At 44.1% G+C, this 18,637-nt stretch overlaps 1 protein-coding gene across 1 annotated transcript in view; it reads left to right on the forward strand.

Annotated features, from left to right (window-relative positions):
- LOC133961182 (ephrin type-B receptor 1-like) overlaps positions 1–18,637 on the forward strand; it is a 67,915-nt gene that overhangs the window by 13,714 nt on the left and 35,564 nt on the right. Inside the window, exons 2-6 of the mRNA XM_062396208.1 lie at positions 7,310–7,374; positions 8,010–8,300; positions 9,167–9,385; positions 9,484–9,664; positions 18,468–18,623. Coding sequence (XP_062252192.1) covers positions 7,310–7,374; positions 8,010–8,300; positions 9,167–9,385; positions 9,484–9,664; positions 18,468–18,623 — 912 coding nt within the window. The remainder of the gene's footprint in view (positions 1–7,309; positions 7,375–8,009; positions 8,301–9,166; positions 9,386–9,483; positions 9,665–18,467; positions 18,624–18,637) is intronic.

Consider the following 18,637-nt stretch of genomic DNA (forward strand, 5'->3'; position numbering starts at 1 on the left):
GAAACGTTCACGTGTGGAGACCTGTTAGTGTCCACGTCACCAGAGTAAGTGTGATAATGACTGAACTGGCTGCACTGGGAACAGTCAACTGTAAATCGTAAATCCTGAGCTGACAGATAATTCCACTTTACAGCTGAACTGCAGAGTCGGACGATGACTCTTCACGTCTCACATCATCATTTGATTCACGGTCAATAGGGAAATATTGATGGAATCGTACAGTACATAGAAATTAAATCAGCTCGGTTCCAACAACATCATTCATATTCATAGTTCAGACGACATATCAGAGAGGCAGCAACACAACGATGGCAGCACGGTGCACTGGTGCATGTCGCTGGGAAATAGGGGCAGAGATCAGGCGTGTGTGTGTTTGTGTGTGTGTGTGTGTGTGTGTGTGTTTGTGGGGCGTTCAGGGTATTTACTGCTGAGGACAACTATGTTTTTTTAAATCCTTGAATGTCATATTACTTTTTATGATGTTATAAAAACGTCATGATTGACAGCTGATATCCCTGATCCCCCGATCCCTTCTGTGTCGACTCTGGTCCCACGTGAATTCTTCAGTCTATGATTTTAACAAAAACCTGATATATATCTTTATTTTCCATGTTTTTGGTAATAGACATGTGTCTCTTGTGAGTGTCTAAAGATTACAGAGGTGCTTTGCTAAACTGCAGCACTACACCAACAAATAAACACACTTCGACACACAACCCAATCTGCATTTTGTAAGAAAGAAACGTGTCGAACTTGGCTCGACACTGGATGTGTATCACATCAAGAATTGAACATTTGTGATAATATAGCGTATCACTGTGGGTGGTGCATGGAGCAGGGATCTTGGGTTATATGTGATGTGTAATCTACTGCATGCACATAAATAAGTCAGTATCTGTATTCCTCTGGGTTCGAGGTGAACTTGCTCCTGATCTCACAGTAAATTGACGACAACACACCAGTCAGTGAATCTTCAAACTGCAGAATGTTCCTTCCAATCCGGATAAGTGGATAAAAAACATAAACTCTCTCTTTAATTAACGACAGGACGCTGTCAGGCCGCGGTGAGGGGATGGTGATTCTGCCTGCGACATGTGCGTCTCCTCGTGTAAATCCACTGTTGTGGTATAGTTCTCTGTGTCTTTTGCTGATACAATGTGTTTTTTAAACCGCTGAGCCGACTCTTTTAAGACAACGGGCCGACCCATTAGCCGGTTCCCTCAGATTGATGTTGAATGTGGAAGTTATTGGGGGAGAATCTGCAGCCGGTGAATTCTCTGTGTTGCAGATCAGAGCAGGTCTGACACAGCAAAGTGTTAAACTGGTGAAGCTGCTGTGGGTGGAACGCAGGAAAAAAATATTCTCCAGGAGCTAAAACTTGTTATATCTGTAACCTTTGGTGGAATGTATATATGTACATTAACTGCGTGTATATATACTTTACTTGCCTGGATCTTCAGATGTTTTATTTAGCAAAATAGTCAGGTTACGAGGATATAAATTATTAAGTATTCTAATTAAAAGGTTCCACACACTAATGAGCTACATTATAAAGCTGCCTACATGTTGTCGTAAGGTGCGTGTTATTCTAATAAAGTAATAAACTCCATATATAATTAACATTGTAAAAGAAGACTTACTTTTATTTTTGATACTTTAATTTCACTGGTACTTCTTATGTAGACATTTGAAAGCAGGACTTTTCCTTTTAAAGTCTACTTTACTATAAAAAAACTCTGCAACACCAACTTTCTTTATTCTTTTGTTCTTATATCCCAAAGACTCCTAGAGTTTAAGTTTAATCACATAGTTTCCTGTGGTACAAGTACAAATGTCCCAGGTTTCTGGTTTCATGTGGAGTTTCTGCCTTATTTCTCCTCCAGGTTCTCTGAGCAGTTTGCGCTGCCTGATAATTGTCTCCATAATAAAAAAAAAGGGGGGGGGGGGGCAATGTGAGGTTAGATTAAAAGAAAAGCTGCTCTGCGTGAGTCCTGCCGAGTGTGTCTGTTTTTCAGAGACCACACATCTGTGTCTCCACTGAGTCGTCCTTTTCGTGATGCGTCCACAAAGTGTCCTTCCACTCTAGCGGCTGATTGGTCCACGGCGGTCTCCCGGGGGCCGTGTGACGTCCTTCACTCCGGGACGCCTTTTAGTGAACGTTTGGCTTGTGTGAGGGTGCGTGTTATTTCCGTTGTGCTTCCTTAACCGTGAGTGTGATGCTCCCAGGCGTGCTTTCTTTCTCTGAGAGGCAAGTACAGTACAGAACACACACACACACACACACACACACACACACACACACACACACACACACACACACACACAAAGGGATAAAACAACATTAGTACCTTGTCGTCTCGGAGCAGGAGACTGATCTGGTTAGAACCCACTGGCTAATTGGGACGAGAGGAACCAGGCTCACTTGGTGTTCGACCACTTTCATACGTCACACTTATGAAAACAGGTAGAGAGAGAGAAGCAGGCGTGGAAACGGGGAAATTACTTCTAAATCAGTGTGATGAAAATACTTTTATTTGCCTCTCGTGGGCCACAACAAAGCTTTAACAGCCTGTTCGACTGCTGTGAACCAGTGCAGATTTACCTGCTGTTTCCTCCGCCATAAAAAAACTGCTTCTTTTTTCATTCCGTTGTGTTGCATTGTGGGAGGAGGTGCGGCGCTGGTGGGGGCGGCGGCCCCACCTCGCAACGATCACAGCCTCCAATATGTCAAAAGTAATTAGGCTGATCGGAGAGTCTACCCTTATTATGCACGGAGAGGTGTGTGCGCTCCCGTGCTGTTAATTAGTCTGATGAGTCGATGCTAATAAGCCCGACGCAGACCACACCACTGCTTTTGTTCTCGTTAGACGTCTTATACCTCTTTATATCGAGGAATGTGTGTTTGCTGCTTTGCTCGTCTCACTGTGGAGCTGAAAAGTGCACTAATCCATGAAGAGGACTTTTTAATAAAAGCTTGTTATAATGGATTCGGAGATTTAAAAAAGAATATCTGCGAATATTTCAATCAAGCATTTCTTCTTTGCACATATTTTTCAGCCAAAGATGCAAAATATTCGATTCTAAAAGTATTTTTTAATTTGTCGTGTGTCGTTTTTACAAAATAAGCCGTTTGAGTGTGTTAAACAGGGATCTGGATAATTGTATTGAATAAAATAACTTACATTTTTATATGGACCCAAGGACGTTTTACATATTTGAAGGAGAAAGACCAGGACAGATTTTACCAGATCAGGTCATAGGCCTATGCATTTTTATAAAGTAGTTATTGGAATGTCCCAGGATGTGGCATTGAGAATCTCTATTTGCGGGGGAATTCCAGAGGGTGGGGGCAGAGCCACGCTAAAATACTAACAAGAAAGAAATTCCTGACGAAAACATTCATTGATAATTGAGAAAAGACTTCACATTCATATGCAAATTCCCTCTGTGCAAATGTAGAAGTTGGTCATATTTAAAAGATATTTGGCTTCATGGTTTTAATCTTCACACCCACGTTACTCTCCCTGCGCTTCATCATAATGCTCAAGCTGTGCTGGAGATTTAATAACATGAAATGATGAATCACCGCGTTCTCCCAAGAGTTCCTGCCTGTGATGGTGCAATCAATTTCCAATAAACAAAACAAAATAACCAGCCAAGTTTGTCCATTGTGAGACGAAGTGTGAGCCCGGAACGCGGTGTACAGACGGAGGAGGATGGTGGCAGGGTGGAGTATGACAGGCACACGGCCCTTGCTCTATTTTTCTATCTCCTCTACCAACACTGGTGATTTATTGCCCCCCTCCAAAAAAACTTCACAGACCTTCGCATCGGAAGAAAACACACAATGTAGAAATGAACCAGCTCCGTCTTCTGCGGTGGTTTTGTGCGTTTGAAAATCTATGTCGACAACACGCCTCTAAACGCACACAAGCTACACATCAGGCAGTGACAGTTGAATACGCTCTGGTCCGAGGTTTTGATAGTCGGCTACATTTCTGCTCGACAAGCGTTTCATTTTCCCCCGAACGACCTTCACTCCCAGGGGAGAGCGGAGAAACCGGGTTTGGCTGTAATTAGGCGAGCTCGCCGACAAAAAGAGAAGCACTCAGGGTGGAGGAGGAGGTGGAGGAGGAGGAGGAGGAGGAGGATAAAAGACGGGGAGGTAGAGGGAAGGAGAGGATGAAGGTGGGGAGGCTGTGAGGAGGAGGAGGGCAGATAACGAGAGGCAGGGTGACAGAATGAAAGAGTGCAAGAGCATGTCAAGAGTCGGGGGAGTGTGTGTGTGTGTGGGGGGGGGGGGATGTTAGCCTGCAGCTGCCTCATGGTGTGATGTCGTGGAACCTTCTCCCCGTGTTTTATTACCAGGGGCTGTGTGTTGTCAGCGTGTGGTGTGACGCTCGTCCACTGAGGTATCGAGTCGCTGTTCACTTTGCATCGTCCACCTGAAGCAGAACCAGCTCCAGCAAAGTGGCTTCATCATTAGAGGAAACACAGGTGACATGTTTCATCCTGCAGAGCTGTGCAGGATCAGTGATGGGTCCACAAAGATGACAACTGGAATGGAAGAGAGAGCAGGGAGGCCCGAGGTGGTGCTGGTTTTATATTTATGTATTTATATAGAGCTTTTCTACTCCACATGACTCAAAGGGTTCACAGTCTCAAATATATATCTTAAGTTCATTCTAGCTGCTGCATAAACTACACACCTTGCCTTGTCAGATATATATATATATATATATATTTTTTTTTATATAAACACATATCTTCCTGTTTTTTTATCCTGGTAGTATTATATGTATATTCTCCAATAAGTACTAGAATTTTGTCAGGAGCGAAATTCTTTAAGAAGGAAAAACCCTGTTTTCCCTTTTTGTTTTACTTTATCAACAACAATCTGTCAAATACCAGAGAACACTGGTTTGAGTGAAACTGGTTGAGTCCTGTGAATGTGGTGCAGTGATGTCATCTGAATTAGACTGGACTGTGCTCACCAGACGTAGAGAAACTGGTATTGAGCCACATGCACAAAGTAAACTGGGATCTCATTGTTTAAATCTGCATTCTCCAAAGTGTTTTCAAGCTATTTGGATTCGAGGTCCGAAACACAGAGGAAAAACCTAATCTGGCAAAATATCTCCGTTACATAGTAGTTCCCTAGATGTCTGTGAATTTGTTCATCTAGATCCATGAACTCCTCGCTGGGAAAATGTTGAAAAATGCCTCTTACTGTTAAAGAAAGAGAACCGGACCCGCACCAGAATGTAATGGGTTCATCCCACATCCTTCCACCAAGTTTTGTGGAAATCTCACTGAGTTGTTTTTGTGTAATCTTTCTTACTAACAAAGGACCACAGCTCTTGGTGGAAGGTAATTATATTTCTTAGGTCTTTCTATGGCTTCACTCTCTAATTGGGACTGTTGAGAGCCACACGGAGCAGTTTCTGTTGCTTGAATAACTTAATTATAATAAGAAAAATAATTTCTCCATGAGGTGGGTTCTTGTGTCTCAGTGGAATTAGCATATGTGCTAATTTTCTGAATTTTATCAGATTGTTTTCTCCCCTTCCTGAACTATATCAGTAATTTAAAAAAACAAGTGTAATCCATTCTTTGAATTCACAATCCCAAATCTTTGATCCCAGGCTGTTTTCCTCCGGCTCGCTGCATCACCATGTGTGTTCCTGCAATCCACTCACCTCCCCGTATTACACACGTCTCATTTTTCCAATTTGCCGACCCGTCAGGCTTTGTACACGCCAGACACAGAGATGCTGGAAATAGCTCTTAGGGCCGCAGACATATAAATACATCACCAGTAAAGCAGCAGGATGTATAATACGAAGAGACATGTTTTCACAATGGAAGTTGTCATGTGGGATTTTGCTGTCAAGCTGCTTTGTTGTGGAGTTGTCACACAGGCCTGCTTCTCATCTTCCACTTAGCTTTGTTCCCGTCGGGGCAGGTCTGATTCTCCCTGTGATGCTCTGACAGAGCGTCCAGCTGTGATCACATCAATGTATATCGGGTAAGTATGGGGAGATTAGAGCGGCGGGCTGAGCTGGAGGTTCAAGCGAGGACATGAAGTCAGTGGTGGAGCCGACAGCAGCCGGGTGATACCTGCACGCACCCCCCGGAACAGAGCCGTCACTTAAAGGCTGTTTGCTGCTGCTGGCTGGTTTCACCTGCGTGTAATTACTCTTTAATTCACGTTCACCGACAATGGCTTTGCACTAACTCATTAAATTACCTGCAATGTGATCCGCCTGCTTATTCCAGATAAGAGTCGTTATAATGAGTCTCAGCGTACTGGAATTCAGGACGTGCATTTAGGAGCGAGGGATGTTTTGTGTTATTGTAGAATACAAATCATAATTGGGTTTAATACAACATTTCTAGAAAATGAATCGGATCGCTTATGGAGAACCGATGAGAACATCTCACAGATCAAAGCACTTGTCCAAAGAAAAGTCAATATTTTAAGATTGTGGCCAGAAAATTAATTTGGCTGCTGGATGGTTTATGAAGTTGTATTGTGTCTTAGTTCACTTTGTCAAGTCCCAGTGAAGCTCTTTCACCTCAATGCTCTATTTCTTCGGCGTAATTTGCTAAACAGGTAAAATAAGACAGCTGAAGATTTCCTATACTGCATTTTTGACTTCTTATGATGCTTGCTAATGCTTAGTAGCGTCAAACTTGCAACTCATCCATCATGGTCGTCCCAAGTCACAGGGGTTCTTCCTGTGTTTTGTTGTTTGCATGAATGCAGCGTTTCCTCCTGTAACTGCTCCTTAACTTTTACACATACTTAACTTCACATCTGTGGAAAAACTGAAGTGAAATTCTAGCAGTTACTTGTCTCCGAATGATCATAAATAACACTCGCAATTTAGATTGTAACAGGCGATGTCTTCTATTCTTTTCAATGTTTTGAATTCAGACTGAATGGCAGCTTCTTCCTGGCAGACGATCGTTGTTTGGTAGAACCCCTGCAGCCATTACTCCGACCTTCTCTTTAAGAATGTTTCTTAAGTAAACCTTTTCCTGATAGATGGGTTGGATCAGGTATTTAGCATAACCACAGGGCGGCTTTTTATTTGTGGCCCACTCGTCTCTTTTCATCATCGTGTGTGTGTGGAGGCGCTTTGCAGAAAAAGGGTGTGAAGGGGGATTTTCTGAATTGGAATGACATGCATCCCTGTGCATCTTCCTGTTGGAGCCGCCTCTTAATGAGACGTACCTGTCCTCTCCCTGCAGCTCCCTGTGTTCACCCCCCCTCTCTGCCTGTCTCTCTCTCTTTGTCTGACAGACACAGTGATGGACACGAGGACGGCAACAGCTGAGCTCGGCTGGATATCGTTCCCTGCCAATGGGGTAAGAACCATGTGCCAAAGTATACTGTATGTGCTGTGTGTGTGTGTGCGTGTGTGTGTCTGTGTGTACCCTGGGGGGAGACAGTTAGATTACACTTTACAGTGCATCGTTAACAAATCTGTCAAAATCTTAATTACACATGCAAGGTGACACCAATTAACCACCGCTGATGTAGAAGAGAACGGATTCCGATAGATCAGAGAGGTGTGGCGAGCACAACAACTCGCAAAATAGACACACAAATAGATCTGAATAAATTGAATACACTAGAATTGATTCAAACACGATACGTTGTTCCAGCCACGGAAACTCCGCAGAGTTTTGAAACGCTGGCTTGGCAAGTTGCGTTTACAGTGGTCGGCTCTCTTTCTCTGTGTGTGTGTGTGTGTGTGTGTGTGTGTGTGTCTGTGTTTGTGTGTGTGAGCTCTAATTGTGATGAATGGTTGTCCCTGTGCAGAACAGTACAAGGTAGAGGAGAGGGGAAAAGGAAATGAGGGAGGCGCGCAGAATAGAGAGACAAAACAGGAGCAAGGGAGAAAGAAAGTTTAATTTGTGTCAGTTCTCTGTAAACCCATTAATCACTTGAGCCTTTCCCCCCCCCCCCGCCCTTCCCCTCACCCACACACACTCCCCAGTGGGAGGAGGTGAGCGGCTATGATGAGAACCTCAACACCATCCGGACGTACCAGGTGTGCAACGTGTTCGAGCCCAGCCAGAACAACTGGCTCCTCACCACCTACATCGACCGGCGGGCGGCGCAGCGCATCTACGTGGAGATCCGCTTCACCGTGCGCGACTGCGCCTCCATCCCCAGCGTCCTGGGCTCCTGCAAGGAGACCTTCAACCTCTACTACCTGGAGACGGACAGGACCGTGTCCGAGGGCATCAAAGGGGTCGAGTACTGGGCCAACGCACCTTTTCTGAAGGTACCAGAAATAACCGGCTCTGATTAGAGGAGCGAAGCGGGAAGCCGTCTCGCTGTGAATTAACATTTCAAAGTACATTTTAATGACGATCTCAGTGTTGCTCTGCACACAGAGCAACACTGAGCCAAGGGTTCAGCACGGAGTCAGACAGTTTCTCTTCCTCTGACTTTGTTATGCTAAACAGGAGTGTTGAGAGCTGCAGCAGCAAGACTCTAATCAGTCGCTGCTCCGGAGGAAACTCAGGCCAGAGGCTGGTGTTCTCTGCTTCTTCATCACGACATGTCACTCTCCTCTGAACACTGGTGTCTCCAAACTTGGGCTGAAGAAGTTGTCAACTCCATGAACACATTGGACTGTCTGAAATTGTATCTGTTGTAAAGATGATAACGGGGGTTTGTAATTCTTAGCTCATTAAAAGTTGTCGGAGATGCAGGATTTTTATGTGACGGAAGCAAAATGCAATCGAGAGGCAACACTCAAAACTTTCAGTGCAGCTGAGTCACTCCTCCAGCTGTTTAAATCAGCCTCCTTCCATCAGTGGGGTTTTCAGCAATTTGATGACTAGTTGAATAAAACTGTTTGGAGTCTCAAAGGCAAAAACAGTTTTCTGTATCTTAAAGCAGCTTCCCCAGTTTCAGTATTTCAAATGGAGAGTTTAAGAAACAACAATGGTGACTAAATATCCAATCTTATGTTCCAGAAAATATCCCTGGTAGTATCGATTGTAGATCTAAAAAACACCAAATATTCACCCTTCTAGAAAGAACATACACAAGCTTGTCCGTTTATCACTTTTCTCTCATCCCCCTCTCTTTCCTTCACCTCGTCCCTCCCCCTCTCTCTCTCTCTGTTTTCATCACTGCCAGGTGGACACCATCGCAGCAGATGAGAGTTTCTCCCAGGTGGATTTCGGAGGGAGGCTAATGAAGGTGAACACAGAAGTGCGGAGCTTTGGGCCGCTGTCCAAAGGCAGAGGCTTCCACTTGGCCTTCCAGGATCTGGGGGCCTGCATGTCCCTGCTGGCTGTCAGAGTGTTCTACAAGAAATGTCCCAGCGTGGTGCAGAACTTTGCTTTTTTCCCAGAGGTACGTAGAGGCACGTCTCACTAGAAACTGTGCTGCTGCTCTCGTCAGGCTTTGGAAGAGCTGTTATCAAAAACATGTTTATAAACCCTCTTGTGTAGACGCTGACTGGAGCCGAGTCCACCTCATTAGTCATTGCCAGAGGAAGCTGCATTCCCAACGCGGAGGAGGTGGACGTGCCAATAAAGCTTTACTGTAACGGAGATGGAGAGTGGATGGTTCCCATCGGCAGCTGCAGCTGCAAGGCGGGTTACGAGCCGGACAATGGCAACGTGTGTAGAGGTAAATCCTTATGTTAACTAGAACGGCAGTCAGTGGAGCACATGCATCTGCCAAGGCCTAGCACTCCCTTTAAATCCAGTCAAGCTGCACCACTGTGCACAAACACACACACACACACACACACACTCATAGTGAAAGTCCCTTGTATGTGTCTGGTTGTTTTCATCAATGTCCCTGAATTATTTACTGGGAAATATATTTGAAAATGTCAAAACTCTTTCTCACAGTGTAAAAGAAAAATCCTTGGTCCATGTTGCATTTGTAGAAAAATCTCTTCGCTAGGTTTAGTCATAATCTTGCTGACAAACAAACAAACAAACAAACAAACTAGGATGGAGCAACAAGGAGCACAAACCCAACAATCAGTCTAATAGATATTCACATTTTTTATCAAGATCCATGAATTATTTCCTGGACAATCAAGGGAAATGTCCAATCGCATGATTTTCAGTTTTTTGGGGAAAATACCTGGATCCAACATTTCACTGAGCCCTGCTGCTTCCTTCCATAAACAAACCAACAAACAAAAAGACGGGGGTGAAAACGTAACCTCCAGAGGTGATGAGGCTGCTCTAGTTCAAACTGCACTCAATGAGAACAAGAAGAAATCAATGAAAAGTGAAAACAGACGTGTGGAGACTGAATTAATCGGGTCTTAATGACCTGGCGCACAAACACGCGTCATTATCTTCAAGCACGAACCCACAGAACCTGAAAGACAGAAGATCGATGTCCAGCCATCGTGCTGCTCAGCAGGCGACATCTCAATGAGCAAACAACAAACACACAAGAGCCAACATCACAAATACACAACAGGAACAACATAAACACAAAACTGCATCACTAAGCTATAATGAAAGATGTTTTTAGTTCTGATGTAGGTGATTCAAATACACACTGAGATCTTTTTTTTTTTTAATATCTCGTTTGTTATTCGCTGTAAGGAATCTGACACGGTTGAATCCCGACTTGCTCTTCGAGACACTGCTGAGTCAAATTATATCGAAAATGCAAATGTTTGTTGGATCCAGGGGAGCGGAGCGTGTCATCTGTGGCAGAGCTCGTTAAATACGCACACGCGTGTCTACATTTAGATGTATTTATGCCCAAGGGTGCAGCCCACGATGTTCGGTATGTTAATGTTAGTAGAGTCAGACTTGGCTGAGCGAGGCACAGAAATAGCTTCTTCAGTATCTCTACCTCTTTTTCTGCTTCTCCTTTTATATCTGGCCTCCTTCCCCATTTCCTCTCCAAAGTAAAACCCATCATTTCTTATTTTCCCTGGAGAGTCTCATCCATTTGTGTGTGTGTGTGTGTGTGTGTGTGTGTGTGATCTATGTACATATGGTGAAATGATAAGTGAGGGCGCTTCATCCCATGTTAATGAGTTTAGCGTGTTCCAGCCAGATTAGTCTTCTGTAAATTAGTCCTGGCCTGTCGGAGAGTGTCAGGGAGACAGAGGAGTATCGGGAAGGAAGGAAGGAAGGAAGGAAGGAATCATTGAGGGGAAACACAATGGAGGGAAGCAAGGATCAAGGATGGGAGGAATCAAGGAGGGAAGGAAATAAATTAATAAATGAGAGAGGTGAGGAAGAAGGCAAGGACGGAATGATGGAGGGAAGGAAGTAATGAAGAAAATCGCCAAGGAAGGAAGGAGGAGAGTAAGAAGGAGGATGGAAGAAAGATAGAGGTAGTGAAGGGAGGAATGAAGGATGAAACAATGCTGGAAGGAAGACGGGAAGAAACAATGATCGAGGAAGAAAGGAAGGAATGATGGAGGGAACGCAGTAAGGAGGAAGAGAGAAAGAGCCTTCTGAAGGGAAGGATGGTCAAGAAAGTAAAAAAAGGACAAACCAATGAGAGAGGTAGAAACTCCAGCTGAGATAAAGCAGGAAGAACAGAGACGACTGATAAAAATATATAATAATAATAATAATAATAATAATAATTATAATATTCTACCTTCAAATGGAAGCTTAGACTTTTGAATCTCTTGCTCTTTGCTCACAAAAAACTGGCCTGACTCGATTCATGGGAAACTGTGATTAAGTCTGACAACGTTACAGTGAAGTTGATTGTCATTGGAAAAATAAATTAAGGTTAACTTTTAAAAATCATTAAGTCGTCCGAGTCCTTAGCCTGGAAACTATTTAACTCGTCGTCGTTGCCCTTGCAAACCAACGTGAGGAAGTAGAGCTGGGAAAGAAGAAGGATATGAAAATTTATTTTCATATCAACAGACGAGAGCAGTGGACGTTCTACACACGATTTGTCTGGAAGTGGCTGTTTGGCCTGTGGTGGTTGCAGCTTATTACTGAAACTGTAAAAAGGGATCTTCAGTAATCGAGCCGCTGTAAAAAAAAAATTGTTGCTGAACCCAGGAGAAGCTACTACACAGTTTATTAATATTTGAACCTATTGTTTGTCAAAATCGCACCATATTTCACAGTGTGGTTCCTTAGGTCCTTAACTACACATATACCAAGTCTGAAGTCGAAGTTCTTGAGATATGATGGACACATACAGACAGACACACGTTCATCAGGATCGTATATATCCAACCTGAAGCTTGATAAGTGAACAGCAGGAGAAACATTCCAGAGATGAACTCTGGAAAAATGTCAGATCACTGGACACCGGCATCTGACCTTATCGCCAAAAACCAGAGACGTATTTGTCTGTTTCCTCTACGTGTATGGAAGCTCTTCCTCATCCTGAGATATTTATATTCTTTCTGTTTTCTGCGTCTGTCATGTAGAAGCATCATCAACTCAGCTCATTATTTCCCTGGAGTCGAGTTAATCGCATGAAATCATAAATTGTATCCTGTTGATATTTTACTGGATTTTCTCATTTTCTTGCGACCGGTGTTTACCCTGTTTTTTAAATCCCTTCCAAAGTCAGAGCAGATTCCTTCCATTATTTAAAATGAGGATTTGAGTCACAGCCTCATTCAGAGGCAGAACGCGCCGGGGTATCCTCGGGTGGGAACGTGTGGGGTGGAGTGAGCAGACTGAAAACACACTGACATGACGGTGTCTGTGGTGCCGAGTCCACACACACCTGAGACGTGCTGGATCCAAAGCTCCAAAGCTCCTGAGCTCAGACTGGGATTCAGTTTGTGATTCAGGGGGTCGTGGGACGGAGCGTGTCCCAGCCTGTCGGCGCCCAGCCGCCATCTTTCTGGTGAGCTCGTCTGGAGACTGGACTCACCAGTAGAACATACGGTTATCTTTCTGTGTGTGTGTGTTTGTGTGTGTGTGTGTGTGTGTGTGAGTGTGTGTGTGAGAGAGAGTCAGGCCTCAGAGATGGTTTTAAATCTGTACCAAACCAGCGTATTGTGCAAACCGTTCGGCAAAAACTGGCTCAACCTCAAAGTACCATCTTTGTGTCTCTGTGTGTGTGTGTGTGTGTGTGTGTGTGTGTGTGTGTGTGTGTGTGTGTGTGTGTGTGTGTGTGTGTGTGTGTGTGTGTGCACGCATGTGTGCAAAGTCAACAAATATTCAAAAGACTCACTTCAAATACTCCTCTCTACAAACGGAGCACTATCATAAAACACACACAAACACACAAACCCCCCCTGCAGTGAACCCCGACAATGCGAAGAGATTTTTAAAAACCTGCAGGCGTTGAACACACACAAACACACACGCACACATTTGTCTTTCTGCAATTGTGAGGACGCTCATTGACATCTCCTATTCCCTATCCCCAGACTCTAACCTTAACCATTATAACTACAGGCTTTACCCTAACCTGAACCTGAACCTAGTCCTAACCCTCTAAAACCAAGTGTTGTGCAATACACTGATCATTTCAACAGTTCTGTCCTCACAGACACAGTAAGACACACAAACACACACTTTCATGCACGTTTTTAATAATTGACCAGCGAGCCTGTGTGTGCCGACTTCAGACGGTTGTTCTCCACATGACTCCACAGCCGGCTGCAGGCACCGAGGGAAACTGATCCATTTCTCTCTCTTTGTCCCTTTTTCTTTAAAACTCTCTCTCTCTCTCTCTCTCTCTCTCTCTCTGTAAACCTCTGAGTCACATGACTCCGTCTCCTGCAGTTTCAACGTCCTTTTCTTAGACTCGTTCATCTCACACGATGGATCTATTTATTCTTCGTCAGAAACTCTTTAATTACTCTTGACCCGATCCAGACGGATTCTGTGCATATCAGTGTTGTTGAAGTTAAATATATAAATATAAAGAAGGCAGCGTCAGATTGTTCAGGTCAGACGCGTTCACAACAACAGGACAATATCTGGAGCTTCTGAGAATTCTATTAGAGAACATGGTTCCTCTTGTATCTTTTGCAGAGAGGAACTTTTATTCAAACTGCTCCCTGAACAGTTCAATTTAAACAGCAGCGATACAAATGAGGTGGATGCTTTGTTTGATTAAACTGAAGATTGTAAAACCTGGCTTTTAAATCCAATTTGACGATTGTCAATATTTCTGTCTGTTCCAGATTTAAATGATTACTGATGTTCGAAGTGTGGCTACAATCACACACACACACACACACACACACACACACGTCATCCTCATGCATTTGAAACGTAAGCTGATCCTTTGACAGCCTGACACAGAGAGAGAGAGAGAGAGAGAGAGAGAGAGAAAGAGAGAGAGAGAGAGAGGAATCAGGAGACGACCTGTTGCCATGGTGACACGCCCTGTGTGTGTGAGGACGGTTGTTGAATGAGTGACCTTGACAAGCCAGATGTCTATCTGCGTATTCAAGACACACACACACACACACACTTCTACACACGCACACACACACACAAAAGAGGCACAAGGCATTGACATGCAACTTCAAAAGGTCTGAATACAAAGACACAAACAGAGACGGACAGAAAAAGTGTCTCGCAGGACAAAGTGAGGAGAAGCTGCAGCTGAAGGTAAAACGAGAGAAAACATGGTGGATGTATTTCTTTCAAGTTTTATCTTCACTTCAGAACCAGCGCCTCTCAGCAGGGCGGCGCTGGTCGACTTGATGCTTATTTACTTCTTTTTTAAACCACTTTGATCCACTTGCATGCAAAGACCCACCAGAGCCTTTTAATACGTGCATTTCACAGCGCTCTGTGTTTTGTGGGTATTTTTTTTCGGTTGTGTTGGAAATAAAACGAGGGAGATAGAGCTGCAGCGAAGGGACCTCTGGCTGGAGGTCAAGCCGGGGACGCCATCGGTACATGGCCGACTTCTAAAGCCTGGTGCATGCTTCTGTGGCGCAGGACTCGTTGTCATTCATGCTTCCCCAACCGTTGCATGTCTTACAAAGCAATTCCCCGCCAGAACACTAGGAGAAGTAATTTGTTTTGTCGCAGACGACCTTAGAGACGCCTTCTTTCTTCTTTGTCGATTGTTTATTGACATCGCCACTGCGGCTCCTCGTAGCCTCTATCTGCCAGTCAGTGACGGGTGATACAAGTGGACATACTTTTGGATCTCTTCTGCCAAACGCTCTTCTATTTGGTCCATATTCTTTCTTCTAAATCTTCCGTTGTTTCTGCCGGTATTATCGGGTGTAAAACCGGAAATGCAGCTCAAGAAAGGATGTAGTTAGGGTTAGGGTTAGACCAATCACAGCCTTGCAGGCTGAGTGAGCTTGCGGAGCTTTGCCGTAAAGTTTAGAAAAATTGGGCAACGCACGTAAGCACGTAAGAAGGGATACATAATCACGTAAGGGACCCGGAAGGACTCTTGCGCTTACGGGCTCGTAAAAACGCAGAAGCATGCCTCAGCCTTTAGTCCACGAGTTTTACAGGTTTGCACCGTGGAAGTGACCGGACGCTCCCGAGCCGTAACAGCAAACTCCCCCCCGAAGCTGAGATGATTAACCCGGTGTGTCTGACTTGTGTCCTCCCCCCAGCCCCTGGTCCAGTCATACTGGTGGTGAACATTACTGTTTTTTCGGTCTGGAGGATTTAATTAGCGGCAATTCAAATGATGTTATTACGTTCAGAAATAACCCGTTTGGCACCACGAGGAAAGTGAGGAAGTAAAGTTTATTTATATCGAGTCACAAAGTGCTTCACACGGCCGGGAAGAGGTGAAAATAGAGCTAGGACAAAATGCAAAAACAGGAATCTAAAGAGACCTGGTCTAGACCTGATCATCACCTCAAATAGCCTCATATTTAATGATTAGGAAAATCTTCACACAAGAAATACAAAAACCTCCTTGTCCCCCCCCCCCACGTCTTGTCCCAGACCACGTCCCAATGTGCTGATCGGATCTCTGATGTGTCCCCATTAGTCTCGGCTGTGTTCACGCCTCGGGTGTCTCCTCCTGGAGGTGTCAACCGAAGCGCTGCTCTTTCCCGCACCGGCCAATCACATCGCATTACTGCGACAGAGGAGGTTGAGGCAGCTGGTGAACAAGCGTGTGTTTCCATCGCAGATTTAAATCTTCCGTGAACCTCTCTTATAACATTGTAGTGATATCTGGAATAGCGTCTCAGTGTGACTTTTCGAAAATATTTGGACTCAAATGTTCTACATCTTGAATTCAGGACAGGACTGCTGCTGTAATATCCAATTTTATTATTATTATTGTTTTCCACCATACTTCTGAGGCAACGTGAGGTTTAATCCTAACATGAGAAAAACGTTAAAGATGAATCAGAACTGCAAGACAGTAACATCATTTAGTTTTTCCTCAGTCTTCTGGCAGAGCTTTGGTTTTTGTCCGTCTTACATTGAATTTAATTTCCCTCTTCACTGTTTGTCTTCATTTATAACCATAATTCAGAATGAGCCCTCACAACAGGCACTAATGAAAGATTTGAATCTAAAACCAACATCCTCGGACTTTACTTTGCATGTTTGTGTTTGTGTTACGTTTGGGTTTGAAGTCAATCTGCTGTGACCTTTTTTCACTTTGGCTTCAAACTTGATGTCAGAGCTTTTTATAGTTCACCTGTCACATGCTCCCACACTGGCTGTCAGTCTCACAGCCGGTCGGCGTCGTGCTGACGTCCTGGCAGCGACTCTTCCTGCAGATATCAGGGCTTAGAAAGGACTCGGCTGCTGACCGGCGGGGGGAAATGTTCAATGGATTTCCTCAGCTCCCTTATGCGGTATTTATACAACTAACAAATAATTTAGAAGTAGTTTTGCCTGACACAATAACTCTCACCTGCCCCCAGTTGGTTTAGCTTCAGATTTATAATAAAGAAAATAAATCCAGCTTCTCCTTTTCCAAATTCGACCTGATTCTGACCTCGTATTTTCCAACGTGCTGTCGGCTGCAAGGTGATTCTGGCCTCTGACATCATGTCCAGGCAAAGGTCGGGTGTTGTGGTATTTAAAAAATTCATGTCAACATAAAAAATGCAACAGTGCCTGTCACTCCACCATCTGGAGTAAAGTGATTCATCCATGTGTGGCTTCAGAAACCTGCTGTTTGTGGTTTAGAATGAGGGTTCACCTGTTATTATTTTAATGTGTTCTGTATCTGTCAGTCAAATTACAAAACAGGTCAAATATGAGACACTGTGAAAATGCTTAATGTGTTGATTCACACTGACTCATTCTGACGAGTTTAATTTAAGCTGGAAAGATAAATCCGCCTCAAATTCATCTTCTATTTTGTTAATGTTAAAGCTGTGTAATTCCCATTGATGGAAATATGACACCTAATTAATAACACATAATATGAATATGTTTGGAGTCTACGGAAGCCAAGTTATAATATAACTTACAAGTTTTATTTACCTTAACCGTGTTTTGTGGAATTAAACCTAAAATCCATGACGCACCCTAATTGTCTAATATGTCGTTGTTTCACACGTTCTAATTACAAAAGCTCAGGCCTGTTGAAATAAGACGATGGGATGGATTACCATGAAACTTGGGGTTACGCTTTGGGTCGGTAAAGAACACATTTGATTCTTTAAGATTCAGATTTGTTTCTACTTTCTTTAACATTGTTGTTGATTTTCCAGAGAATAAGTCAAGGATGTTGATTTGAAAAAGAAATCAGGCGTTCAAGGGGACTGACATCTCCGAGCGTGTGGTCCGAGGCTTCATGTACTCGTCCTGCCATCTCCAGATGACTAGTAGGCCTTCAGTGAAATGGAAGGGACGACCTTCACAGTCAAACTGTGGGCTGTATGCATCATCTTCTTTTTTTTTTATCCTGTAACCGCAACAGAGGCATCGCGTCCACACGGAGTCTGATTTCCATTTCCACTGTAGTCTCATCGCCGGCGTACTGCAGAGCAAATAATGAATCTGCTACAGACAAGCTGAATAACGTGCTTTCAGCTCAGCAGGAGCCGTCCCTGCATGAATACAAGTTGGGAGCGAGAGAAAAGAGGACATCGTCTTTAAGAATTCATTCGTGTGTTTGGTTTCATGAAGAATAATTCAGAAACAAATTTACAGACAGAAACGAGTCTGACCCAGATAAGGGAGCTGGAGAAATGAAACCCCCCGTTCCACACCGCAGGTAATCAGCGCAACACACATTCTGTGGACCCACACAGAATCTTTGTTTGTGTGTCTTGTCAGAACAAGATCATGAGCCGCTATCCCAGAAAATCTCTCCCCCCCCCCCCCCCCCACCCTCTGTGCTTTGTCATCTTCTGAGCACAAATAAAAGCTCCGCTGCTCCGATGTCCTCAGAAAACAAAGTTCAGCGAATGTTTCCAGACAACAAGTTAAATAAATGACACACAAAACGTGACGGAAGCAATGAAAACATTTCCTCATTCATTACATTGTGTTTATGTTCTTGATGCAGAGTTGTGTATTGTTTTTATTAATGCACCCCTCTCTCTTTACAGCCTGTCCTCAGGGCACCTTTAAGTCCTTCCAGGGGGGAGGATTGTGTCAGCAATGTCCGCTGAACAGCCGCTCCACCATCGAGGCGGCCACCCTCTGCAGCTGCTGGAACGGCTTCTACCGCGGAGACATGGACAAACCTGAGGACGTGTGCACCAGTGAGTCTGTCTGT

Source organism: Platichthys flesus, chromosome 9, assembly GCF_949316205.1.
Source record: "Platichthys flesus chromosome 9, fPlaFle2.1, whole genome shotgun sequence".
NCBI classification, from domain to species: Eukaryota; Metazoa; Chordata; class Actinopteri; order Pleuronectiformes; family Pleuronectidae; genus Platichthys; species Platichthys flesus.